At 48.7% G+C, this 27937-nt stretch overlaps 4 protein-coding genes across 4 annotated transcripts; 2 read left to right on the plus strand and 2 right to left on the minus strand.

Annotated features, from left to right (window-relative positions):
• Positions 1 to 1970: 1970 nt before the first annotated feature.
• LOC134522917 (uncharacterized) lies at positions 1971 to 4077 on the plus strand. The gene is made up of 2 exons (XM_063351188.1): positions 1971 to 2538; positions 3740 to 4077. The coding sequence occupies exon 2, from the start codon at positions 3805 to 3807 to the stop codon at positions 3937 to 3939; it is 135 nt and encodes a 44-aa protein (XP_063207258.1). The 5' UTR covers positions 1971 to 2538; positions 3740 to 3804; the 3' UTR covers positions 3940 to 4077.
• A 1219-nt stretch (positions 4078 to 5296) lies between these two features.
• Positions 5297 to 9387, plus strand: DIABLO (diablo IAP-binding mitochondrial protein). Its single transcript, XM_063351195.1, has 6 exons — positions 5297 to 5368; positions 6212 to 6332; positions 6677 to 6808; positions 7107 to 7217; positions 7378 to 7474; positions 8724 to 9387. The coding sequence occupies exons 1-6, from the start codon at positions 5322 to 5324 to the stop codon at positions 8936 to 8938; spliced, it is 723 nt and encodes a 240-aa protein (XP_063207265.1). The 5' UTR covers positions 5297 to 5321; the 3' UTR covers positions 8939 to 9387.
• A 523-nt stretch (positions 9388 to 9910) lies between these two features.
• B3GNT4 (UDP-GlcNAc:betaGal beta-1,3-N-acetylglucosaminyltransferase 4) lies at positions 9911 to 14142 on the minus strand. The gene has a single exon (XM_063351193.1). The coding sequence runs from the start codon at positions 14140 to 14142 to the stop codon at positions 13024 to 13026; it is 1119 nt and encodes a 372-aa protein (XP_063207263.1). The 3' UTR covers positions 9911 to 13023.
• A 1010-nt stretch (positions 14143 to 15152) lies between these two features.
• Positions 15153 to 22546, minus strand: LRRC43 (leucine rich repeat containing 43). The gene is made up of 12 exons (XM_063351192.1): positions 22451 to 22546; positions 22081 to 22356; positions 21702 to 21812; positions 21424 to 21563; positions 20568 to 20806; positions 19644 to 19816; positions 19125 to 19248; positions 18879 to 19018; positions 18629 to 18718; positions 18124 to 18339; positions 17513 to 17600; positions 15153 to 15313 (listed from the first exon to the last, which is right to left on the minus strand). The coding sequence occupies exons 1-12, from the start codon at positions 22544 to 22546 to the stop codon at positions 15153 to 15155; spliced, it is 1854 nt and encodes a 617-aa protein (XP_063207262.1).
• Positions 22547 to 27937: the final 5391 nt, after the last annotated feature.

A 27937-nucleotide genomic window follows, 5' to 3' on the forward strand; every position in this document is an offset into this window, starting at 1 on the left:
TGAGCCAGTGTGTGCAAGAGGCAGCTTCTGGCTCCAGAAGACTCAGCCTCGCTAATTGCTAGAGGCTGGGAAGGCAAAGCAGGGTCATTGCTTATGCCTGTGCAGCTGCCCACTGACAGAGCCTGGGCTGCTGCGCCTCAGCCCTTTCCCTGCTCGCTGTCAGTGAACTCACGTGCTTCAGCAGCAACCACTGTGACTCTGTGTCACTCTTGACTAGTTACTAAACCCTACACCATCCCCTAAATCACTCTCAGCAAACATTTCTGTTCTTAGTTATCCTGCATAATGCGTAATATGGCCCAAAAAAACCCACCCTTCATTTTTCCAAGTTGTTACAGTTATGACTGTGGGTTTCAGTCTGTTGTTTTGTTTTGTAAGCTTGAGTTCTGTCAAACTAGCCCCTTCACAGAACCCTTCTCTCTGTTTAACTCCACTTGGCTTATTAGAATAAAATAAAAATGTATTTGATTTTTCTTTTTAAAGTGTTTGCTCACTTTCTCGCTCTGGAATACCAAAAAAAAAAATAATAAAACCCTGGATTGTGGTAGCTCTATCCTTCTTCGCCTGCCCCAGAATAGCTGAATTACATAAATTGAAACATTTTTCTAACAGATGGATGTTTTTTCTTTAAGCTTCTGCACTAATTACATTCTGTTGTGCCACTTAACATGCTACATCAGACACAGTTATGGGCAGTTATGGGATTTCTTGATGTCTAAAGAAAAATAGATTATTTTTTTTTAATCATTTGAGACTTTTTACTTCAAGTGGGTAGGCAACTTGCAGAGTACTCTTAAAAAAAAAAAACAGAACGTGTGCTGCAACTTTGACACTGATGCAAGGAACAAACATGGATTGCTTTGCTCTGCATTATTTCCCCAGTTACACTGTAAAGTAAGTAATTTCACAGTATTTAAAAAGAAAATTGAAGTAGTTTTGGCTCAAAAATTAGTTGTTACTGTACAGAGAAAAACAAGCAACAACGTGAGTCAGTGCAAGCCTTACAGAGTGTCCTTGGCTCGGCCTTGAGGCTCTTTGTACTATCACACTTTCCAGATTTTTTATTTTTCTTTAAATCTTAAAAATTGAACTAATCACAAGGAAATGAATAGTACTGATCAGGCTAGTTCGTGAACTAAGGTCATGATAGGTAAAAGCTGCACAACAGTGAATAAAGGAAACCACGCAAAGTGCCAACAGAACAGGTTGCTTACCCTTGGACCAGGGTAACCACTTGGACCCGCAAATGCGCTTGTTAGTAACACTAGAGGCAAAACTTATTTTGAAAATAGTTTATGCTGGACACTTGGCAAATTCTAATTTATCAACAACACTGCTGCATATTTTTTTGCGAACTGTAGCCTGCACCACCACCAAGCAAGAGCCATGTGGACACGCAAACAAGACAAAGTCTCTTCCTGGAACTATTCAACAACAACAACAACAAAAAAAGCCATCCTGACGTTGATCAATTCTCTGGAGGAGCAATTACTACTTAACAGGCTTCCTGAGTAGCTTTATTATGTTCTGCTTCTGTCTAAGGCCTTGCTGACCATGCGGGTAATAATTTGATAACAAGAGCCTAATTAAATTAAGGGGCCATTTTCTGAATCATAATATCTTTGTAGGTAAGAGATTTGATTTGCAGTACATACTCTTCCTTCTCTCTGTTGTTTGCATTTGTCTGGTTTACAAGCAAAAAAAAAAAAACCCCACCAAAAACATTACCCAACCTCCATCCCCAAAAGAATTTCACTTTTCATATAACATTATTGGAAAGCAGCTTTGCTAAAAATAAACATATAGCTTACCTCCCTCCTCCCTCTACCCCCTTGCTGCAAAGGAGTTGTAACTCTCACTCTCTAAAAGGTAGGGACAACTTGGGTGTGCAAGGGTGAAGCTAGAGCAGTGGACCAGTGACAGAGCAGCGATTAGGCTGTCTTCAGCGCTCACTTGCTTTTGCTAAAAGAGCCCTATTCGGTCTGCACAGTTCCATCCCGTAATATGCTGCTGATCTGGGACAATCCCCAGCTGTACGTGAGCACCCTCCTCCCCAAGTGGCCCATAGAAGCACAGGGCTCTCGGAGAATGGAGCAAGAGGCACAACAGCCTTCCAGATAACTGCAGAATAAAAAGTATAAGACGACACAACATGTTGTTAGAGAAACCCCCCCTACATTTAAACAAATGCAGGGTTTCACCTGGTAACACTAAGTCACGGTGCTTAAACTCCCAAAATAACGTTGACAAAAGCACTGTGGGGAAGGGGAGCTATTTGGCATGCTCTGTACTGCCGTGCTGCACAGAGCGCAAAGGCGCTATGTCATATAATAATCGGTCCTGACCACACCTAGTGCATTAGTCCTCGTGTGGGCTGCAAACACAACCTCATTATTCCTGGCTCCCGGACGAGCAGATCAGAAAGGGATCAAACTACAGCACAAACCGCTTAGAAGCCAGAAATTCAAGGGACAGCTGCAGAACAAAACTAGTGAGAGAAATAGGAACTTTACGAAGTAGAGCCCACCATCTGCCCGGGTAAGTAGTTTATTTCTTTATCAACATCTTTTTAGGCAACCAGAAATCACATAAAGCTTACAAATAGAAAACATCAATGCTTTGAACAACTGGGAAACCATAGCTGGTTTTAAAATACAATAGCTTCTATAATGTATGCGTGTGCCTGAGCTTAGAATGAAATGATCGAACTCTTTAGTAAGACCAAAAAGAGAACTCTTTATCACAAGACTTCTTTAAAAAATATTCTAAGTGGTACGATGGGAATTCAGTTTACTTTAGCAGGCTTTAGACTCTTTAGATGAGAAATAATCCATTTAGGTTAGCTTTATGTTAAGGCTGGGTTTAAATTCCTTTTATGTAGTTGACCAAGAGTGTGGGTATTTTTTGATCAGGCACAGTTATGATCAAAATTAAAAAGAATATGTAAATTGGAAAGATGGTAGAATTTTTTAGATAGATCTTCAGAGCTTTAAGTTTAAGAAGCCAACAACTTTTGTGAGAGAGTTCAGATTTTATACTAAACCAACAAATGAGCAATCACTTCTAAAGTGATGTGTAAGTATGACTTTAAAATACAGCTAGAAGACGAAATTCTAAAGCATCTTATCCCACGTCTCACATTTAAAGGTTATTTTTATCACGAGATATAAATATTTGCCTGTGCAAACTTATATTTAAGCCCAGTTTTCGTGATTCTTAAACAAAAGGCTCAGTTTGTGCCAGTATCTCCATTAGATGCAATTATATCATTAAATATTAATGGTGGCTTGCTTGGAGGAATTGACCACTTTGATCGGAACACACTGTTGGTAATGCACCATCAGCGGCCGCTCTGACTGTGAAGCTTCCTGGATGCACAGCCACTGACACAGAGGGAAAGATACCAGGAGCCAGCTGGACTCTGCAAGAGCCTCTGGCCCTTACCAACACAGCAGTGTCCACTGCCTGTGTGTCTATATTTTAATTTGCTTAGTTACCAGTGCTAATTTGGAGACTTTGATCAGATCCCGAACTCTTTTTCAACACTGCGTAGCTTGGCACCCCTGTACAGGACTCTGAACAAGCAGATACAAGTCCAACCTGACGCTAACGACCTCCTTAGAAGGACAGGTGGCCATTAACCCTCCTGAACTCTGCCATTTCTCCCCACAACAGAGCCACCCCGTCGTCTCTGCATTCTCCTTGCTCAGAAAGACTCACCCTGTCCCTTTGCTTACAGCCTGGGGAGGAGGACGGCAGCAGCCAGCCCCAGAAACCCTACCTGCCACCGTGCTGGGGTGAACCATGCCCGACTCCTTCGCCATTCACTTCCTCAAGGTGCTGAAGGAGCTGCTGGCCTTCGTGCTCTTCAGTTACACCGTGCTGGTCGGGGCGCTGCTGCTGGCCGGCTGGACCACCTACTTCTTGGTGCTTAAATGAGAGATTTTCTTCTGCTCTGACAGCAGCAGGCTGGGCAGAGGCACCAGGCTCCTCTGGGATGGCAGTCCCTTCCTCCTGCCCCGACTCTGCAAGCGTTTGGTTTCGTTACTGCCTAATCACAATCTTATTTTCTTATGTAAAAAGAATAAAGGTTTAAAAAAAAAAAAAGTATCTACATGCTTGCACTTTACTGATCAGTGTATCTCCTGCAGATTCTTTGTGTCTCCTAGACATTTGGCCCTGTTCCCCAAAACATTTAGAAGCCTCCCAGTGGTTTTCTCCCGCAACTCCCACCCTGTGCCCACCTCAAGAGCACGGCAGTCTCTCACAGCCGAGGGACCCAAGGGATGCAGCACGATTCAAAGATGCCCGACATCTCAAGTAAACAAGTCCTGCCTTGTCTAACTCTGCCTCATTAAGGGTGTGAAGACAGAGATACAGAGATTACTTGTAAATTTTTTTTCTCAAAAGTCCTGGGAAAAGACATTGCAAATCAGCACAAGGTTTCCCTCTTCCTACAGTTTTATGAGACACACATCATGGGGCTGGGGCACCAATACATTATCTACAGGCCTATTATGTGGCACTCTCAAGTGTGCAATGCCTTTCAACAAATGCTTAAAACATGGAGTTAACTGAAAGATGTGCCTGTGATACAGCACTGCCTTGCTCAAACCAAACCGTGCCGAGTAAACTGAGTGTCACAGAGAACAGATGGGAATTTCTGGTATATACAAAAGAATAGATTTAATTGATCAAGGCCCTTCACGTAGAACTACACAGGAAACCTTTGCTGGAGAAGCTGGGGATTATCAGTAGTGTGGAACTAGCCAAAAGCAAAGCCGCATCATATATTCTTGAAACACAAAGATGCAGTAAACCTGGGGGGAGAAGGGGAAGGGAGCAGAACCTGTGGCAGCCAGTCAGTGCGACCTCAGCCAACGCTTCTGGTGACCTGCCACACAGCCGAGGGCTGTTCTCTGCTGAGCCGGGCTGTCAGGTGTCCCTGAGCAAGGTAACGCAGAGGAACCGGCCGAGTGCGGCTTGAGCTGAGCACTCCTAACGCCATTTCCGCTTCAAAGGCCGGTGATGGCGTGTCCCCAGCTCAGCGCCGTCACCTGGAGGGCCGAGCCGCCGCCGGGACAGCCCGGGAGCGGCTTCACCCCGCGGCCGGAGGGGACGGTCGGGCGCCCGCCGCCGCCTCAGTCTCGCGCCGCTCCCGCCCTCAACCAACGGCCGCCGCGCGAGACCCACCGCCCCGCCCTCACGTGCCCGCACTCTGCGCATGCGCTACGCCGGGAAGACGGGCCCCGCCGTCTCCTCCTCCACCCCCCCCGCCGGGACGCGCTGACGTCACTTCCTGCGCAGCGGCCACTCCCAAGATGGCTGCGGGCAGCCGGTGGCTCCGGGGCTGCTGCTCCCTCCTCAGGTACCGGGGCGGGGCGGGGGCCCGGGGGCGTTTCAGTGGAGTCCAGGCGGCGGTTTGCCGGGCTGTAGTCAGCCCCCCGGCTGGGCTGCCTGCCGCTAAGCGCCGTGCCCGCTTGGTTTGCCCCATATCATCACGGCAGCTGCGGCTGGAGCGGCGGCCTGTGCCACAGAAGTGGCCATAACGCCCCTCATCTGCCTCCAGTTGCCACGGCGCAGCTGGAATGGCACAAGCAGTAGTAGGAGCTGTGGTATCCATACAGGGCTAGCTACTGGTGGTCTGTAGCTTAAGAGTAAACAGCATAAAAGAAGGAAAACTGATCAGTTATTTTCAAAAAATTGCTGTACAACAAAAAAAAATTATCATGACAGAGTGCTTCTGTGTTTCTGCTGGAGTATTTCAGTGATAGGGCCCGACCCTGTGGACACTTACACAACGTTGGATGTAAATAAAACTGACTACCGGAGACCCTAAGTGTCACTGGATTGCAGCAAAGTAGTACCTGTCACATTGCTCATCTGCATGTACTATACACCGCTTTTAAGTATGCTTTCTAATTTTTTTTTCAGTGTTACTGAATATTAGCAGTGTGTTTGTACCAGATAAGATACATTTCCTGTCTCAAAGAATTAGTAATGCACTAGTTACTGTGCTTGCCTTCTTGCTATATATTTAACAGAATTTAAAACAAACTTACTAATTCACTGTTATGCAGCCGCATTACGGAAGCTTGGTAGAGACTAGGTCACCTAGAACAGCTTCTAAGTGTTCTTTTCCTCTTTGATACCTGTTTCCCACCACACACTGGTTATTTCTGGCGCTTAACTTTGTTTCTTGCATTTCCAGACAAGGCTTCCCTGTTCTGGCCCACATTAGGAGACGCTGCCTCTCAGGCGGGAACGGACGATGGCACCAAATGGTGGGCGTGGGGCTGGGAGTGGCCTTGTGTGCAGTCCCAGTCGTGGAGGTAACGTATCAGGAGCAAGATACATAGAGCACCCGCTCATTAGAAGCAGTTTAATATTCAAAAACACTTGCTTAGCATTTTACAAACTAGTACTTACCCTCAGGATTGTATTTCTTCTTGGGGATCACAGGTGTTTAAGCCATGTAGTTGTTAAGGAAGAGAAGTGAGACAGTGGCTACCATCAGTAACTCCTTGCAAAACTAGTTGCCTTGTTTTACAAAAAAAAAAAAGAGAATTAGGCTGTCCAACCAACTAACCGTGGTGCTTTTCCTTACCGTTATTTGTTATTAATAACATCCATAGGAGAGTCAGTGTAAAGATCATGCAAATGTCTTGCCTTTCAGAAACAGAACTCAGTTTCTCTCAGTAACGATGCCTTGATTAAAAGAGCAGTTTCCTTGGTAACAGACAGTACATCTACCCTCCTCTCTCAAACAACATATGCGTTGATTGAAGCATTGACAGAGTATACAAAGGTAAGTCTGAAACAACAAGATACAGTTTTAATTTTATAAATAACTGCCAATTTGAGTAAAGCATTTGCATTCCAGTGTAGTTCCTTATTAGCATGGCAAGTATATAAAGAGATGCTGTCCGCAGCACTACTGCAGGCAGGCAGCAAATGCTGTCTGTGCCTCCAAAACTGCAGTGAACTTGAGAACAAAGCACCTTTGGAACTATTCAGCAGTTTTGCTAATTAACACCAGTTAACACTGAGACAACATCAGAGATGTGCAGATTGTCACGTAATTGTGTGAAATTATTCCTTTGCAGGCAGTTTATACACTGGTGTCTCTCTACAAGCAATACGCCAATCTTCTTGGGAAAATGAACTCAGAAGAGGTGGATGCAGTCTGGCAGGTGGTAATAGGAGCCAGAGTTGATGTAAGCAATCGTCTCCCTTCAGTCAGCAGTCAGCAATCTGCCTCTTCACACTGCTCAGAAAGCTCTTGTCTCGCTTGCTGGCTTTTTCACAAAGGCAATGTTTGGAAGAGCATTCAGATGCTGTTACATATAGTTAAGTAATACTTTGTTTTACTCCTAGATGACAACAAAACAGCAGGAATACCTAAGGCTGGAATCCAGCTGGATGACAGCATTACGTCTTTCAGAGATGGCAGCAGAAGCTGCGTATCAATCAGGTAAGCACAAGCAGAGATACTGAGAATTTCTTTCCCCTAGCATTTAGGCAGTATTTATTGAATGAGAACAAAGTTGAGACAGACACAGAATATACATTCAGTTAACATACCCATTTACAACTAGTGCCTGGTTTTTAGAGTTGCTGAGAACTTATGTTCTGATATTGGCTACAGCTCTAGTAGAAGTGTTCTGAGAACTAGGCCTGGAAACTTCACATGCGGTTTAGATCAAGACCAACCATGCCAAAAAATGTTTGAGGGAAGCGTTTAGTCATTTTTAAATGCTGTGTTCATAGAATTGTTTAGGAGAAGACCTTTAAGATCGAGTCCAACCGTTAACCTAGCACTGCTAAGTCCATCACTAAACCACATCCCTCAGCATTACATCTGCACATCTTTGAAATACCTCCAGGGAAGGTGACTCCACCACTTTCCTGGGCAGCCTGTTCCAGTGCTTGACAACCCTTTCTGTGAAGAAATTTTTCCTAATATCCAATTGAAACCTCCCCTGGTGTAACTTGACGCCATTTCCTCTTGTCCTATCGCTTGTTACTTGGGAGAAGAGACCTCGCTATAACCTCTGGTTCTGGAAGCCACAGAAATAAGGCTACCTAGGGAGTCCGGCAGGTCTTTCTAGCTGGATTCACTTATATCAGAGAGTGAGAATGTTTGCCTTTCACTCAGCAAAGATACTAGTTTTGGTCTTTTCTCCCTGTATACACACTTTCACGAAAAGTGTAGAGACTTGATAGATCTGAGCTTGAGTTATGGGCTGACTGATGGTAAGCTGGCAAAGTTATTGGAGATGAGGAAGAAAGTGATGAATATACAGGGACACCCTGACTCTGTAAGTGCCTGAAAAGGACACCTACATCTGTAGGAACGTGGGAAGAGAAGGGATTCCAAGTTCAGCAGTGCCACGGACGTTCCTGCTGCTGGTAGGTGCCAGGACAGGACAAGGACTGAAAATTCCTGGCACAGGATGGCTGGGCTGAGCTCAGTTCTCAAACCCACTAGCACAAGCTGATCAGGTGCTGGCTGTAATACACTTTCAGGGGGGCAAAAAACCCCCCTCAAAGTAGGCCTATTGTTGTTTAAGGTAAACGAACAGTAAATGCATTTAGCATTAATATAACCCAAGAGCCATCAAAACACTAAGCAAAGGAGGTGATGTATAGACAGTCGCTTCCTTAATTGAAGGTTTGCTGAGTGCTTCTCTAACCCAGTGTATTTAAATGTTACTTCTCAGGTGCAGACCAAGCCTCAGTGACAGCCCGCAGCCACATTCAGCTGGTGAAATCACAGGTGCAAGAAGTGCGACAGCTGTCCCAGAAGGCAGAGACCAAGTTAGCTGAAGCTCAAACAGAAGAGCTCTTAAAAGCTCAAGGAGAAGAATCTTCGTTGCCACAGGGCATTTTAGGAAGTACAGAGGCAGGAGAAGACCCTTACCTTCGGGAGGACTGAAAAGAACTTAAGTGTCACCATAGAATATGTGACAGTCGATTGCAAATTGAAGGGTCCCAAATTTTTAAGTGTGGGATAGTCGTGAACTGCTGAAATAAGCCTATGATTCCATTTTTCCCCAAACAGGATTGCTTTACAAATCAAGTCAATTCCAGGTATCCGAAAGGCCTTGATCTTGTTTGTAAATTACCATGTTTGTAATACTTAGGGATTCAATTATTTAAGTGTTTAACTATGCAAATGTGAAAATTGCTATCAAGGATAGCTTGTTGTTAATTGTCTCTCTGCTGGGAGGATCCTACCGCTTGTTTGACATATTTGTGAGAGCTCTCTTCACTTAGAGGCTAAGTAGGTATCAGCCAAAGAAGTGTATTTAAAAGTCATTATTTTTAACATGTGAAGTAAATTATGTCTGTTAGGAGATACCGTTAGTAAACTGTGCAAAAGCATCTCATTGCGACGGTGCCTGTTTGGGTAAGAGATTAAGCACTGTTTTCTCTTTGAACTTAAAAGTTTATAACAGAGCTGAGTGACAGCTGCATCAAATTACACTTTCTGCAGTCAGGGGAGACATTTGCTGTACAGCTGGAAACTCTTTCTGGAGTTACCCAGGCTGCTCTTAGTGAAGTTTTGCAGTTCAGTGCAGTAACCTCTTTCACCCGAGAGTCACTGCTTGTAACGCATCTGCCTTCCCCAGGAAGCAAAGGGAGATTTGATTTTCAAGGTACTGTGGTTATAAACAAAGTTGTTGTGGCAACTGCTGCGTACTTCTTTACAAAGCAGTGAGCAAAAGCGAGTTTTACAAATTTGAATGCTTTTCAGCATAAGTTTCAGGAAAAGAGTCTTAGTTCTCTCTTTTTTTGCAAGTTTGATGTTTCGCTGCAGGCTTCAAAACCACAGGTGTCTTTCACTGTGTTCACTTTCTAACTTGACAGCTTAATGTGAAATTTGCAATCTTAACCGTATAGACAATGTAAAGATGAGATTGCTTTGTAGAATAGCATCCACTGGAACTTTAGGACTACTCATTTGAGTCAGTTAATCCCCATTCATCGGGTCTTGTTAGAAAACACATTAATCGTTAAGTTTTTCACCACAAATTAGTATCTGATGCACATCTGTGTCGAAGTTGCTGTTGCTAAATTGAGTTGGGCTTGGCAAGGAATTTTTTCAGCTGTAGCATAAGCCTTTCTCTCTGCATCTCATTTTGTTTGCCTTTTAAACAAACGCAATCTCAGACGCACAGCACTGTGCGTTTATTGATTAAATAGTAAAGGAATTAACAGACCACCTTTCCACGCTCCTGCTCCTCACTGGGTGCTGCTGTACCCAAGGAGGATGGCAGAGTCTGGAATTCAAGCTCACGGGAAGATGCCAGTGCCTGCTGTGCCAGTATCGGGAGGTCCCAAACACAGCTTTGGGCTGGAGCATTGGGGGAAAAAAAACTATCACAAGAGGATTATTTGCATCGGTGGCACCACCATGCCCTCAAGAGCCAAATGCAGTTTCAGGTCAGCCTCTGACCACAACTGCTCTGATTTGTTACATGCTGCAGCGTCCTGGTTTGAGATAGAACAGAACCAATTTTCTTTCCAGTAATTTTACTTTTCAGTTAAGTCTCTTCTAAGTGACAGCACTCTCTGAAATTAACGGCATATTTTTTAGACAGTGTCTGCTTCTCGCAGATAATGTCTGATGTTTATAGTCCACGTTGGGCACCAAAGGGAGCATCTGTCGTTCGTTTAGTAGCCCGCCCAGCCCAAACGCTGACATGCAGTTTAACAACATCTGCCAAACCACTGGCCCAAATGCACATACAGGTTGTTTTCCTTTCGGGATGCCACAATAACTCTACTCAGATGCTGGCATGGCAGAGGTACAGCTTAAGACAGGAGTCTACAAAGCAGCCCATTCAGAGCCTGCTCCCAGCCCCCTTGTTGCCCCACACTTCTTGTTTCACTGTACGCCCTGCTCTGCCCAAGACACAGGCTATACCCACACACATCTAACCTTGAGATACGACAGGAACCAATTAGTCAGCTCAGTCAAGTCAAAATGGGAGCGAGGAGCAGAAGTGGCTCTGTATTATCTCCAAAATGGGGTGGAAATAGTCCCACGCATTTATTAGGAAGTGAGAGTTGCTTATCAGGAGTTAGCCCACAACAGACATGACATCCCGCTCTACGTTATGTTACTGAGTTTGCATTTGGAATCATCTAGTGGATCAGAAAAATGCTGCCACAGCAGTTCACAGGGTACCACAGTACCCGCTCTGTCCCGTCTCTTATCTGGAACAAGCAGCAGAGCCCAGAATCTAGGTTTTGCTGCTGATACTCAGCCTTGTTTACAAAGCCCATGTATCTGAAACTACACGGAGACAATTTCTCAGGTACAGCTAATGCAGCTAATTCCTGTTAAGGCTGCAGTGAGAAGACACAGTAGCAGCTTGGACAAGAGCAATTTTTTCAGACAAACATCTACTCGCATCTGGCACAGAAACAGTTCACGCGAGAGCGGCAACACCTCCCAGAAGAGTCTGTGTCATGCCTAAGGCTAAGCCAGAATGACACCTGGTGCTTTTGAAAGCCCAGGCAGCAAGGGACAGGATCAAAGAAGGACCACCAGTACTGCCAGGAGTGCCGAGGTTGCCCAGCACTGCGGCACCACGCTGGAAGGCAGGGCAGCCAGCCTGCCCTGAGAGCTCCTCACACCTCTGGTCTCGGGATGCCCTCCGTCCCTCTGCATAAGGAGGGCAAGCCAGGACCTCCTGGGAGCACTATCCGGGCACCTCCGAAAGCTCCAGCTCACATCTGGTGGGCGTTGAACACTGGGCAGCCGGCAGTAGGGACAGCAATTACAACAGCACAACACAAATTGCTCTGATTTGTGCAATCACACGCTTCCTCTCTACCCTCTGCCTCTTTCTACAGCTTCCAGGCTGCTTCCTGCTCACGCACGGCACAGCAGCTTCTGATCGAGCTGAAGCTGGTAAGCTTCATAAAAGTACCACTAAGTCTTAGTTTCATATTTGATATTTCCTCAAATGGGCGAGTCCAGCGCTCTCATAGATTAATCATCACGTCTGTATCACTACACCTTGTCTGGACAGGGACAGCGAAAGGCGGCTGCTCACAGCAAAGGAAGTGGCAAGTTTCCATTTCCACAAAACCTTATCCTCTTTAACATCAATGCAAATACCCAGCCCCAGAGCTCCGCCTTCTCTGGCTTTTAGTCCTCTTAGCTTTCAGGAGACCCAAGAATATTGCTGTGAAAACACTTCTCAAAACTGTATTTTATTTATACCCAACATTACAATAACAACAAAACCCACACACCTCCCACACAACACAAAAAGCTACAGCCACTGTAACTACCACCGTCATGATTCAAGACACATTGCTCCTCTCAAACCCCATCAAAAAGTGTTTGTGCAAAAGCTGCCAGTGCAAGTAAACCTGTAATAAACTTCTGTAAAATCCAAAGGGCTTGAGTCGGAGCCCAGTCCCTTGGATCATCCTGCTGTGTTAAGGCAATACGTTTTTGAGGATTTTTTTTTTTCTCCCCCCCCACTCCACTCCCCTTTCTCCTGCTGTCTGGTAGGACCTGTGGGGTTGCTGGCCAGGGACCGTGGAGTTGCGCTGCAGTGGACCCAGCAGCACACACTGTCCTTTCTTCCACCCTTTCATTAATTTCAACTGCTCTGGCACCCATTAGTCATCATCAGCTTTCCTACACCAGACTGAATTTATCCGGTGGTCAGACACCACCCTCGGAGTTGCAGAGCCTCCATAGCAGGTGGCACGTCACTCACATCCCTGTGGCAGTCGTGACTTCCTCTGGCTCCAGTCCGCCTGGCAGGAACCAAGCCGAGTGCCCTGCGCCGGGTCTCACCGAGGCACCGGCCCCTTCCCCACCCTGCGACAATTCAACAGCTTCAGTAACCCACCGACAAAAAAAAGACTTACTGCAAAACAGACCCCTATGGCTCACGTACAGCCCGTTAGTAGAGGACACGTTTCTACCACAACCTGATTTTTAGTTTAAGTACCCTGTATTTGTCACCAGTCACAATCCTGCCGTGCTTATCAGTAGCTCCTTTTCCAACTCCTTCTGTAGTTGTGCGTTACTGACACTGCACACCTAATGCTGTCGTCCTTTACCAGTGTCCACATGATCCACATCTCGGTTGGGTTTAGTTTGTGCACAATCATCAGCTCTTTGTACAAGCACGGATCAAAAGGATTGAAAGGCCTCTGAATGCCAAAAGTCTTAAAGCCAGCGTGGTTCTTTGGGGTCACTGCCATCTTTGCCAGACACATTCCCACAAAGACATCATCTATTGGGAAGAGCTCCATGTCCTCTGCGGTGCGCTGGAGGCGGCGCACTGTCTCTCTAGACATCACATAGCCCCCTCCACCTGCATAGAGAGGATAGAAGGAGGCTTTGTACATGGACTCTGGAATAAAATATTTGACCTTGGTGTTCCTGATGGGCCGGGCGTTGGTGATCACATCCCCAACAAAGAGATCCTGTTCAGGGTCCAGTTCTTGAAGGAACTCAACAATGTTGTAAGTGTTGACAAAGACATCATCGTCGCCCTTCAGCACAAACCTGGCATGCAGGCAGTCCTCCATGAACCAGCGGAGGAAATGCAGCTCCTTGAGGGTCAAGTTGAAGAAGTTGTCAACAAAATCCCACTGCAAGATGTCATCAAACTCCTCGCTCTCATAAGCCAGCAGCTGGTGCAGTGGCTGTACATTAATTTTGGCCTCCGAGCGCCCTAGAAGGAATACCAGCCTGATGTGCTTGCCACCAATGGAGACCTCCTTCCCCCACGTGTTCCTGATTGCCACCCGCCGGTCTATGTTGATTGGGGAAGACTTGATTGCCAGCACGAGGAACGTCTTTTTGCTACACTTGGAAGGCTTCAGTAGGACGGAGAAGTTCCGGCAGTGCTTGTATGTTAAGAAGACGCGGTGAAGCTCCGGGAGAGTGAGAGAAGAATTGGCAAGGGTCAAGTTTGGCAAACACTGGCTGGGTTCAGCGTTGTCCAGAACCAGAGACTTCAGTTTATGATTCGCTGCATCCACTTTCTGGTCTGCTGACGATGCTGCCAACTTTGCCTCTTTCCTCATGTAAAAAACGCAGGCCAGCAGCGTGATTGAAAAGGCGTAAAGCGCGAGGTTTTTAATCCTGGGATACATGGCAGCATCTGGTGCAGAACCCAGGCCCTGTGCGGTCAGAGGAAGACAAGCCGTTCGTGATGAACTAGACCCGCACACTTACACTTTCCACTTGCGCTCGCAGCACTCCCACGCTCGCAGTCATGCGGGGACGGAGCACACGACCCGGCCCGGGGAGGGGGGGACCCGCCGGGACGGGTCTCTGCCTTTCCCCTCGCCGTTGTTTTCTCGGCTCCCACCAAGCCCAGCTGCTGCCGGCGAGGACGGGAACGCCGCGCCGGCCGCTCGCACCCGGGGAGGGCTCGGGAGCCGGCGGGGAGCCGCACCGCCCCCGCCCCGGGGAGAACCCGGCGCTCCACGGTGCCCCCCGGTGCGAATCCCCCGCTCCGCTCCGCAGAGCCGCCGCCGCTGAGACTTACCAGGAGCCGCTCCGCTCCGCCGCCACGCACCGCCCGGGGAGGCCGGGTCCGCCCCGCCCCGGCCCCGGGCCGCCCCCGGGAGGGGTGGGGAGGGGGGGCTGGCACCGGGCACCGCGCTGCCCGGGCAGCGCACCCTGAGCACCGCACACCCCAGCCTGCCCCCCGCACAGGAGCGCCGCGCATCGCGCACCCCGCACCCCCGCACGTCACACACCCCGCACATTTTACACCCCACCCTGCACCACCGCACATCGCACACCCCACCTCACACCCCCCCGCACCGCACCCCACATTGCACAGCCCCACCCCGCACCGCACATCGCACACTGCACCTCATACACCCCACATCACACACCCCACACTGCACACCTCACCCTGCACCACCGCACATCGCACAACCCCACACCCCACGTCGCACACCACACATCATACGCCCAACCCTGCACACCCCCCACCCTGCACCCGCACATCAGGTCCTGACAAAGCACAGCAGCAGCCCTGGGCAATCACCAGCCCCGTGGCAACCCCCAGCCCTGGCGATTCAGCTGAACCAGGACCCACGCAGTGTCCCCACGGGTTTTATTTCCCACTCACTCTTTTCCTACAGACGCGTTACTGAGTCTTCCCCACCATTGTGGCCACACTCTCCTGGCTCTGGGTACTGGCTGCCGAGGGCCACCGAAGCAGCTGCATCTGGAATTGAACCGTCAGTGGCACCGGCTGGAGTTCTTGACCCTCCTCCAGTTCAGCAGAGTCTTTGTTTTTTCTTTTTCCTGTGGAAAGAAGTAAATCTGTCACTGGCTTGACAGAGTGAGTCACCCTAAAGGCAGCAGTGTGCAGGGGGGGATTGCCCACCATATTAGCACTGACTTCCGGGTCTTGAGTGAAAATCTATTTGAATATCACTTTGGGTAAGAAGCCCAAAAAGCATCTTTAAGCAGGCAAACAACCTGGGTGCAATTTTGCTTTTTGTTGTTAAGTTCGCCTATAATTCCTGGGACAGAAGAAAGATGCAGAAATAAATCATTTCAAGGATCCTGGAAAAACAAGTGTGGGGTAAAATGAGACCTACGTGAGACTACTTCAGAAGACATCCTTCAATGTCTGGGCAAATTGTTTGCTCGAGACAAAGCTTGCTGCCATTCCTCTTTGAGCCGTCTGGAAGGGATCCCACTTCCTCTGAGAGGACTTATTATTTGTGGGCATTTGCCGACTGGAGATGTAAATCAGCCTCAGCCCCCGGCTGTGAGAGTGCTGGTCCCTACACAGGCTGCAGCGGAGCGAGGGCTGGGAGCCGTCCCCCATGCCCCAGAGCATCACCGCCGCAGCTCCAAGGTGGTGCATGGTACCCCGGTGATGAGCAAGTGCCAAACGACCACGATTTGGTGACTCATGGAGCAGCCAGGGCTGACAGCTACAGCGTGCAGCAGCACTCGAGCAGCCCACCTGCCCCTCCCGCAGCGGCGTCTCTCACCCTGGCCGCCATCGGGGTGTCCTTGTGAGTCACGAGTCACTGCGGAGCGCACAGACACGGGACACTGCCAGCACTGGCTGTATCAAGCTGTGGGGACAGCGATTTTTAGACACCATCTTTTTGAAATATGCACTCAGTGTCCTCGCTGTGCAGCCGGCCAGTCTGCATGAGAGTCTAATCACTCTGGGTTTCCTGCATCAGCAGCAGCTTTCTGTGCACCCAACACCACCTCCGGCCACACAACCCCCCGCAGAAAGGATTCATTCTCGCTCAAGCTGAAGGGAAGACCTCTTGCATGCACACTGACCGCAGGCACCGGGCTGGAAAGGAAGTAAAAAACACCGCTGCTGAACTTCAGTTGTTTGACAGCAGCTCCCTGATTCAGCAACAGTCTGAGCGTATATTGCAGATACACATCTTGTGGGGAACAATAATTCAAAGGCTTTTTTCTTCTTTTCAGGTAGCTGGGAAGACCATCAGCTTCCTTGAGCAGACACTGCAGGGCCCCGAGATCCTCCCCAAAGACGGGGACCTCACTGTGGGCCCCCGTCACAGAAAAGCGCCCCAGGGCTCTTGGAGAAGGGGGTTAATTGCTCTTTTAAATTAGCAACTAAATCTGGTAACACGAGGCTTCTTTGTTAGCTCATTTGGAAGGCTGGCCCGCTCCCTGCTCTCCTTGGCCCAGCTGCTCCTCAAGCAGCTTTTCGGCATCGCCCTGCTACTCCTTCCCTCCCCCACTTCCTCCTGCTCTTGCGTTACCCCTCCAATGTGCTGGCACTGCTATTTCTGTAGTCAAAACAAGATTGCTGGAAAAATAACCTGCAAGAGGCAGGGTGAGGTTTGTCTCCAGCAGTTTAAGCAACGCCGCTGGCTGAGCAGGCTGAGAGCTCTGCACCGGGGAGGCAGGGGACACCCGTCAGGGGTCCTGGTGGGTCATGGGTGACAGCAGACTGGGATCTGTTCCCAGCCCCGCCGTGGGCTGACTGAGGCACCTGGGGCGCTCTGTGCATCTCATCTCTGAACCAGAAAGAACAATAAATCCCTTCTGCAAAGTGCTTGGAGATGTGAGCTGGAAACGGATGAGGACCTTATTATGCATCCCAGACAGCACTGCCCCCAGCTGCCCGCGCTGCCCCACGCCACCGGCCATGTTTGGCAGCCGACACAGTGGGCAGCACTTCTCTCACCCGAAAATCTGCTTTGCCCTTCTCCCCTGGCACACAGAGCTGGTAGGTGTGTGCCGCTCCCAGGACAGCCGACAGCCCACCTTCGGTGCTTGTTCAGACACCGATTCAACAAGGTGTCCGGGCGTGTCTGACCCTCCAGCAACCGCAGTCAATGGATGCATTCAGAGCCCGAAGCTCAGGATGTGAGTAAGCGCCCTGCTCGGCGGAGCTGGCAGGGTGACGGGGACCTGTGGCTGCCTCCCGGCCGAGCACCACTGCTGTTTGCTCTCCTACACACCACCCTCTGCCCAGCCAGCTCCAGTCTCCATCACCTTTGGCAGATGCCATGGTTTTCCGGCCGGCCTGACTTTCTCTCTCTGCTTTTGGTTTTTTGCTCTTCTCTTTGCCTTTTTTCCTGTCCTGCAGAGAGAAATGTTTCCATAGTTAGGCCGTGCTGAAATTCACTGCCCGCATTCAGTCCTGTCACAGCCATTGCCATCTGGGTTCTGTCACCAGGATTTAAAGGGCAGGGGAAGCAGCAGCACAGTGGCAGGGCTGCTTGGAGAAGAGAATCCAGGAAATTCTGGATTCTATGACTCTATGAAATAGAAAGTGTCGGCACAGCCAGTGTGCGTTGCCGTGCTGAGAGAGCGAGCGCATCAGAGGAAGAGCAAGTGGTTGCTTTCATGTTCTCAAATGGAAAAATAAACTCATCTATTTTTGTAGGCTCATTAAAAGTAGTAGTACTTATTGTTAATATCAACATTAAATAACAATACCGGTATTTTTTGGATGGTACTTTGTCAGGATCATTTCACCCCCATTTTATGGAGAGGAGAACTGAGGGATGGAGGGGAGGGATGCCTGGTCCAGCTGCAGGGCAGGGCGTGCTGAACCCCAGCTTGCAGCCCTCCCCATCCCTGGCAGCCCTGTCCCAGGACACGCTCCTTACCTTCTCCTCCAGAGTTGGTGGCTGCAACGGCTGCTCAGTGATCAGGATGCCAAAGTCACACACAGTTGCCAGCAGATCCTCAGTGGCCAGGAGGGTCTCCAGGGTCACTCGCTGGGTGCCCAGGGTCCTCTGAATGGGAGGGTCACTGCGGAGTTCACATGGCTTCTCCTTCTTCTTCTTTTTCTGCTTGTCCCTGAGTGCAGGAACCTGCAGGGCACCAGAATGGAGACAAGCCTCAGCAGAGGATTGGGGTCCCTTTACGAGACAGCAAGCAAACCCAACCCAGCCCCTTGCCCACCACTGCATCCTGACCAAGACGTGTGTAAAACCACAGCTGCCTTCCTCCCATAGCAAGGGGGGACTTTGGTGAGAGGTCTGGGATGGAGCAGAGATTCTCTGACACACCAAACTGGCCCAGGAGAAGTGCCCTCATTCCCCCATCATTGTTTCTGCAACTCAGATGTTACTAAGACATCGTTCTCTCCCAGCGCCCTACCTTGGCACTGTCCTTCTGCAGCCCCTGTCCTGCCTTCCCCTTTGTGTCTGCATTTTCTTCTGTATCAGCATCGACAGGCCATGAGAGCACCTGCCCAGAGAGAGGAGCTGGAGCTGCAGGGGCTGAGACACCTGAGGACGCTGGCCCAGGGCCACCACCATCCTGGGCTGCCTCCCAGAGGTAATACAATACCACTGCTGGGCCTCCCAGCAGGTCTTTCCCCTTTCCTCCAGCTCTGCCACACACTCACCTTCTCTTCCATGACCGAGACAATGGTTCCAGCTGCCAGGTAGGACTTCAGCCCCACTAAGTCCCTAGCAGTGTGCTCCTTCCTGTAGCTGCAGTCGATGGTGTCTGCCCAGGGCTTTCCAGGGGTGACAAACACCTTTGCTGTGCAGGGACACAATAAAACTTTGAGGAGAGACCTCTCCTTCCCGAGGACAGGAAGGGCCCCCGGGACGTGACCAGTGTCAATTCATTTGTAATTCCTCATTACCAGAGTGGGCCTTGGGCTCCTCCATGGCTTCAGGCTCCTGCTGGCCCTTTGTTTCTCCTGTGTCCCGAGCAGAGCTGTCCACATCCATGGTGGCCACCGTGGGACTCTGATGGATTTTTGTTACCTGCAACAGAGAGGGATCTCTTGTCAGGGTATGTCTGGTTGTATCTGCAGGACCCGGGGGCAGAGCTGCCTCCAAAATCCTGTTCCCCAGACCTGTTCTTCTTTGGAAGAAGGGGCAACAGTGCCAGGGACGGGGTCTGCTACGGGAGGAGGGCTGTAAATGCACTCCCATGTGCCGAGCAGCGCTGGGATCCCTCAGAAGGACAGGGAAACGTGGACAGCAGGGACTTGTCCTGCCAGATGTGGCCATGCATGAATTCTGTCCCCAGTACTGCTGCTGCCCACACCAGGTCTGTTATGAACAGCCTCGTTCCTCAGCCTGGAGGTGAAGTCCCCCTGACTGTGACCTGCCACTGCCTGTTGCTTTCAGGAGCTTGGTTAAGCACAAACCTCAGCGCTGCCACCTTCCTCCATCTCCTTGCCCTGGGCAAACTCATACGTCACACAGTAGCTGTAGGTGATCACCGGAGCCTCGAAGCCAACCTCCAGCTGCTGACAAGTGCTGGGATCAGGGACTCCCTTGATTTTCCCAATGCTCACAACCACTCGTGCTTCGCTCCTGATCAGCTCTAAAAGAAAGACAATCTTGCTATGAAGCTGCAGCATGCTCCTTCCAGAGCGAGGAAGCTACACAGCAAGCGGAAGCCTCCAGGACACCATGATCCCACCACCTAGCATCCTTCCCTGCCACAGCTAACGCTGTGACACGCCACTGCCACATGGGGTCACTCCAAAGCCGTGCAAACATCTCCTGGCTTGGTTGCTTTGCCTCCCTGGTTAACGTTTTAGACTCCAAGGAGCACATCCAGCGCACAAGCTCGTTGAGTAGGGGACATTAAGAGGAGCTTCCCACCCCTGGGTGTCCCCAGGCCCCTGCCTTCATCCCAGTTGGGGACGTGCCATGCTGCAGAGGTGGCACTGGTTCCTGCTGGCAGTGTGGCATGCACATGAGCATCTTCCCTAGTGGAGATGTTCCTCTTCCAGCAGCTCAAGACGGAAATGCACTGTCTGAGTGTCTAGAAAGCAAAGATGGGGGCAAACCATGACAGCCAGGCAGTGCTAGGGTTGGGTTCTTCCTGCAATCTTTGGATCTGATTAAGGCTAAAATTACCTCGATTGCAATTACACTGCTGCAGGGTCCTCTGCCTGTCACCCCACTTGTACTGGTGGGGTAAAAAGGCACAGGGAAAGATCACTGAGGAGAGACAAGAAGTCAACACTGGATCCAGAGTTTGCCCTGAGGACTCCTAGCTCAACCATGATGAAACCACCTCCTGAATCACAGGGTCAGTACAGACAGGTTCAAAGGTGAAGGCTCACCTGGCTGCTTTGCCAAACTGCGGAATTGGTGCCTCTCATCAGGTCCTATGTGGATGTCATCGAGGATGGAGAGCTTGGGCAGGCTGTCCACAAGGAAGCCTCTGTAAGTGGGAATGAGAGCCAGTGGGTTCCCTTGGAGCACCAGGATGCGGAGCTTCTGCAGACTGGACAGTTGGGAGACCAGCCCCAGCAGATCTGTGAAGTTGTTAAAGCTCAGGTCAAGGGAGACAAGATTTGGCCTAAGGAGAGAACCCAGAGAAGAAGGTTAGGCAAACAGCATCCGTCTGAGGATAGAGAGCTACTGCCCTGGGTCAAAAATAGAAAGAAAAATTCTGTTTCCCCAGCACAAACTGGGTCAAACCCGGGAAACCAATGGTACAATCTCAAGAGGACAGTTCCAACTTCCCGAGCCATATGGTCCATTGCCAGTCTGCCCCACAACTCAAAAACATGTTCCTTTAGCATCCGTTAACCATCACGCTGCATCATTTGGTGATGCAGCCTAAGCTTTAGATCCCTCCCAGGGCAGACTCCCAGGAGGGGCTTTGGGAAGGGCATGGAAAAAGGCAGCCGTCCAGGGACATGGGAACTGAGGTGAGCAGGGTGTCAAGGCAGTTCCCTAGGTGATCTTCCCACTCCACGCCTTGGCCACAGACCAAGACACCCTCTAAGCATGAGACAGAAGACATCGAACAGAGACAGAGCGCTCTGCACAGGCGCTGGGCACAGAGCAAAGAAACAACTCCGCTAAAAGGCTCTAATTTCTTAACACAGGCCACGCTGATGCCTTAAGATCATCTGTTCATGTCTGCCCACCTCCCTTTTGAAGGAGGCCACATTCAGCCTGTGGTGTTACCAGAAGGCTGCAGTGAGGTACTTGTCCTGCGAAGGGCCACACAGCCTGTTGTATCCCAGCCCCAAGTGCTGCAGCTCTGGAGGAGGATGAGCGCACAGGTCCTGCAGATCAGCCACAGCGTTGCAGCAGAGCTCCAGGACCTGCCTGGGACAGAGGGAACAAAAAACACCCTTTGCAATGAGCTGTTCCTGGCACGCCCTCGAGCTGTTTGTCTGCTATTGTGTTCCCAGGTGGGACCTCCTTCCCCATCCTGCCGTCACAAGGCATCGCTCACTCACCTTCAATGTCCGGGGCAGGTTGGCCGAGGTTATCCTGCTGATGTGGTTGGCACTGAGGATGAGCTCCTCCAGCTGATGTAACTGCAACAGACCCTCGTCAACCTCCTCCACCTGCAAAGAGTTGGGTTTGGACAATGCATTCCCGAACCACCTCATGGCCAAGGTGACATCGACCATGTAGTGTTGATCCACATGACCTATGTGTAACACTGATTAGGTTCAAATCACTGGGCTGGGGCTGGGGGGAGTAGTGGCATCTGGGAAGATCCTGGGATGGGGAAGGTGTCATTTTCCTAGGATGTTTTCCCTCCCAGCATGGAGATGTGGTTTCCTGGCCTGGTGATGGGTAGCTTTATAGGCACCAGGCAGCTGTACTTACTCCTTTGTCAATGATCCGCAGGGACCTGAAGACTTGGAAGATGTTGGAGCTGTGGACGAGCTCAGGCACCACCACCGCCATTTCCCGCAGATGCTGGTCCTGGGGACTGCAATCCGGTGGCAGGGCCCAGGGGCTGTGTCGGTCACGCAGCAGGTCCATCAGCGTCTCGGGGCTCTCCTCACCCAGCAGCACGGTCTCCTGCTGCCTGGCTGGGTCTGCCCCCGGCCCCAGACGGCCTCTGCAAGGGCTCCTGCGTGCATCGAAGCGGGACTTGTTCTGCAGAGAGGGAGAGGGGAGAGGCAGTGACAGCCCTGCAGACCGCAGACACCCCCCACCATGTCCCATGACTGTGCCCCCATGGCCCCCCTACCCAGCTGCCAAGGCCACAGGGGAAGTCCTGCAGACCCAGGCGCCGCAGGTGCTCCCAAAAAGCAGCCGAGACGCTGCAGCGGCTGGGTGCTGCCATTATATGGAATGCGTCCCCGTTGCTAGGAGATGGCAGGGACGTGGATGCCCTGGGGACAGGGAAACAAGCTCTGCAAGCGGAGCCGCAGAGTGAGCCTGGGACGGCACTGAGCTCCCCAGGTTGGGAATAAATCCCTGTTTTTCTGGATCTCCCCCTGGGTTCTGGGGGCTGCTCCCCACCAGGGAAACAGCAGGCAGCCTTGTGCAGCATTCGCAGGGTGCAGCATCAGCCCTGTCCCCTGGCCAAGGACCTGTGACATGGCATTTGCCATTTCACTTATCAACATCCTGAGTGTCACTCAAGTTTCGGGGAGGAAGCAGTCAGGCTCTCAGTTAGCTGTAAAAGCACTGCTGTTCACTTGCGAGGAGGGAGCCGCTGCCACAGCAGCACAAGGCCATCGGAAAACAAAGTTCACAGCTAAAAATACCAGCTCCTACACTTGGAAAAAGTAGATGAGACCCAGGAACAAAAGCCACATCTCTGTCTCAGGTCAGATTCAGGTCTCTACGCTCCGAGGTTTATTTGTTTTTTCCAGTGATAGGTGTTGAGGCAATGGCTACAAATTCCATTTTAGGGAGCCTACAGAGGAGTCTGTGTCAGCAAAATTTCACCAAATGAATTGCAGATGCTCTGCAGCATCTGGAGGTTACGTGGTGGAAAGCTGAACTTCCACTAAGGTTGGGTTTTACAGGACAGATGCCGATCTGCTCCCTTATCAGCTCAGCAGCTTATCACAGCTGTGTACAGCTAGGAAAGGATGTGCAGAGCACGCACACGCTGAGAGACAGCGGCATGCCATGGAGTGGAATAACCAGGCAAACTGCTATCCCCAGCTCAGTAGAAAACGAAGTCAAGTCTTCTAGAAAGCTTTGAAAAAGCATCACCAGTGGTTGAATCATGTTTTGTGGAAAAGCCAAACTGTAAGAATGCCGCTTCTCTTATTTGTATCACCGTTACAATTAACCGGGCCCCGTTGCCATGAGTGCTGCACACTGGTTCCCTGCTCTCGGAGGAAGACCGTCTGTGATTCCTGGTGGTCTCTTGGATGTCCAAGCTCACGCACCATCCACACATCTCGCAGCACGCTCTGGGGCACTAACCAGCTGCACCTCTCTGCTCTTTTGGTGCTTCCAAACAAGCAACCAAGATCACCCTTCTACCCGCCTGTACCCATCATTGTCTTTGTAGGGATGTTCCTAAAGAACACCTTGCACAAAGAAACATCTCTCTCTCCCTTTCTCTCTCCATTTTGCCCCCAAATAATAATAAAAACCTCAAATAAAAAAAGCACCTCCCAGAACTGTCCTTTTCTGGTTCTTCTCCAGCACTCTGCTGTGCTGTCTGCTGCCTCACGCCGTAGGCCATGGTAACTCATTCTCTTCCTTAGCATTATTTAGCGCTTGGGACCATGGTTTGTGCAAGAAGAAATACATCCCTGTGGGATGGCTGCACCCCTCTCCTTGGCTGTCCGGGGCTTCCTCACAGCACGGTGGCAGAACCACGTTCAGTTTGTGAATCTCCATGATCGTGGCTTCAAGCAAACAACTGAGGCGTAAGGTTACAGGCTGGTGGGACCCCGGTGCAACACGGCCCAGGGGAAATGTCTGTTCCCATTTCAGGCCCTGGGAATCAGTTCAGCCCAGAGAACTGGAGTCCATACACGCACCAAGCTTTTTATGTTCAAAACCAGACTCTTTCACACAGAAAACAGAACTAATTATTTTGACAACAAGCTGTTGTTCCTTGAAAGTTTTCTGGTGACTTGAGACACATTTGTCTCTGAATCGATGACTACCTTTCAGGCACATCGTTTATTGCAGAGATGGCAGCACGAGTGTGTCTATGTCACTGCGTATTCACAAAGGTACGCTCATAGAGGTTTCCTCTGCCTTCCTTTCTGTCCTAAACTATTAGTAGTTCTGCAGGTCCTCTCCTGATCACAGCCTCAAACTTGTAAATCCTAGGAACAATTTTTCTCTGTTTTGGTGAGCGTGAGAATTTTCTGCATTTAGTTACTGGAAACAGAAAATAGCCTCAGGGGATTTAGAGGGAAGGGTGACCGAGATGGGGAGGTGGAATCCTGGACATCCTCTGCTGGGTTATGTGAGGGGGGGTCACACCTTGGGGACAGGGTCTTACAGACATCCAGAAAAAGGATATATATGCATATATATGTTGGCCTGGAGGCCTGACCTGCCTTGCACGCAAGCCCCTCATGGCTTTTTCCCTCCCTGCGTTAGCCCACTCTTATATTGACCCTGCAGGAGAAGGTTGCTGGCTTTGGGCACCAATGATGTGCTTGCCTGCTCCAACCCTGTTTTTTAAAAAAAAACAAACCAACAGAGCTTATGTTTCTAAATCCTACATTTTGGAGAGCCCAAGGATTTAGATGGGATGGCTAAGCCAAGTGTCCTGAACTCCTAGTCAAATAAACGATACAGGACACCTTCTGTGTCAGTTTGAAACTGCATCTAGATCACAATCAGTGAAGACTCATTTGAACCAACTTTTGATGCAATCTTCCAAAAAAGAAAAAACCCCAAACTATCACCCACAAAAAAAAAAAATTACCACGGAGGAGCCACTGACGCAAAACTCCATGGTACTTAAATGCAGCTTGGCTGTCCACGTCTACAGCAGTCCAGGCAACAAGCAGCTTGAACACCAACCTCCAGCACGCTTTCGGCCAAGTCAAGCTGCTCTCCAAGCCCGCCATGAAACGCCGAGCAGGTGGGTGCGACTTAACACGTTGTAAGGTTGCGTTGGTTGATGCTCATCGCTAGCTCAGCCACTTAATGTCATACGCTTTAGAAATGCAGCACGCTGCACAAAACCAGGAAGTTTTGCAAAAATGATGCAGAGGCTTGAGACTAATCATTGTATTCTTTCTTTCTTTTTTTTTTTTTCCTTTTGTTCCCCCCTCTTCATTCGAATGCAGAGATCAACAGGTTCGCAATCTTCCTCTTCTGTGCACTGGTTCCTTTGGGCTCCTTGGCACCAACAGCTACCTCAGAAGGAAGCAAAATTACTACAGGACAGAGGCGGCAGCATTTTACTACCCCACTAAAGCCATTAGCATCAGTGATAGAAAGGCAAGCAACAATCTTGTTTAAAAACTACGTAAGTGTACTATTTTGCATTTGCTGTGTCTATGTCTGTGGAGAAATTTCTTGAAATATTATAAAATACTAGAAAGACTATCAGAAAAGAAATATTTGGGTTAGAACCTAAAATAGTCTCTGCTCTGTATTCCATACAAGAAGGAAAGCATTTACATTGCATTATTTTAGGGCAGAGTTGGAGCAATGTCTAGGACAGCTGGAGAAAGCTTGGGCAACTTTGTCTCAGCTACCTGCTAGCTACGCTCTTCCAGACTAAATTGTTCCTTCTTGGTCTCCTGAGCCATGCTAGGCTTGAAGAAGGCATCTTTTTGAATGGAACTGGTCAGATCATTAGAAACATGGAGAGAATCACCTTGCTCTTCGGTCTGATCCTAGTACTAGAGCAGTCAGGAGCACTTCTGCTGAAAATCCCACTCAGTCCATCCTTTCCTTGGCAATGGCAAAATGTGCACTGAACCCAAGAGTCAATGCTTCAGACAAATCTCAATTTCTGGGAACGTGTTCCCAAGAGTACATTGATAAAAATCAATGTAAAAGTTTCCCCTGAATCCATTCTTGAAATCAAAACCATTTCTGCTGAAACAGATGAAAATATGCTCAGGTCAAAGCAAACCTCTTGCATGAGTAAATTTTGCCCATGTGGCAGATTAAAAAAATAAAAAAGAGAGACTTAGAAAAGCTGAAAACAAAGCCAAGCAAGCTATTAAGATAGAAAGTCCTGCCACAGATAGCGTGCAATACCTACTTGATAAAAGGAGCATAGGTGTTTATACGGTTATTGAAGAATAACAAAAAATCCCCGAGCATACACAAACTGAAAGACAGGTGTGTATGTGCCTAGACATTCAAACATGAAGCGACTACCAGGAAAGATGTAAACGAAGACATTAATAATTTCTCTCTCCTCTTCCTCCCCTCCAGAACGTGTGTAGCTCTGTAACGCCCAAAACCACGCACTGGTTCACTGCCAACTCCCAAGCCCAAGCCATGGTGAAGAAAATACCCGAATGCCCAGCTTTTGACGCAGATTGCTGCGTTTTCCACATTTTCCACAACATTTTGCAAAACTTGAAAAGCGATATAGAATTAATCTGTGGTAAGAATTTAACTCAGTTTGTCGATGCAAATATCCATCAGCTAAATGTGCCATTGAGTGAACGAGCTGCGCTTTACACCTGCAAGAACGAAGACCTTCTGCAGATGGATCATAGCCAGGTCCAGAGGATGAAAACGGCAAAGAAGAAGACTTATATCTGGTGGATTCTTCAGAAATATGAACAACTTATGAAAAATACAGCAAAAAAGTACTCTTCAGCAGAAATATAATATGCCAGGATGAAAATATAACTTTAAGATACTAGAGACTCGGGTAATGTGACCCATCAGTAGTTACGTGATCAGTTTGGTACCAGGAACATTGATAATGTAATTTCTGTTCTACATATTATATCATCTAGTTTAATTTAATATTTAAAGGATGAATGTCTTAAGTTATTGATTCCATTTATTATAAAATTATTTATACTGTTTTATTTGCAACAGCATATAAAAAGGATGGACTGATGTAACTCAGGGTGATTTAATTAACCAATCGTGACATACGTAAGCAAACAGGATAGCATGATTTCAGTAATTTTAATGTTATTTATATTTTTATCTTGCAATTATTTTTTCAAAGAAAAGCTGATTGTCAGTAGACTGATTTTCTACGTCTTTCTTTGCTAGTGAATTGTATTTATGAATTTATGTAATACATCTCTTTTTATAAATTTATTTAAGCAATGATATAGTTTACATATATTTATTCAGATTTTAAACTTTTATATTTTAATGCTGAAAGGGATGAATGATGTATTTGCTACTTAGTAGGTGAATGGTTTTACTCATTTTCTGTCATTATTTTTGGATAAAACCCGGTATTTAATTAAAACAAGATTAAATAAAACTAATATTGCTGGATTATTTTTTTACTATGTTATTCTTTTTTACAATATTTTTGCACTGAAAACTTAGTGTTTTATTAAACAGCAAATTAACTAGTTGTTTCTGGTCCTTACGTTAAAGATATTAGAAACATCGCATATTCTCATTTCCCGTCCATTTTGATTCATAGACACGAGGCAGTTTTATTTCTTAAGATACCAACTGGTTTCTCGTTTGGACCTACCGGGGGATAAATTGTTTCCTAATTAGCCCCTTCTTCTGAAGGGTGAATTCTGCATCACAGCTCCAGAGTCTGCTTTGGGTTTCCAAGTCTTCGTTGGTTCAT

The sequence above is a fragment of the Chroicocephalus ridibundus genome, chromosome 13 (genome assembly GCF_963924245.1).
Source record: "Chroicocephalus ridibundus chromosome 13, bChrRid1.1, whole genome shotgun sequence".
NCBI classification, from domain to species: Eukaryota; Metazoa; Chordata; class Aves; order Charadriiformes; family Laridae; genus Chroicocephalus; species Chroicocephalus ridibundus.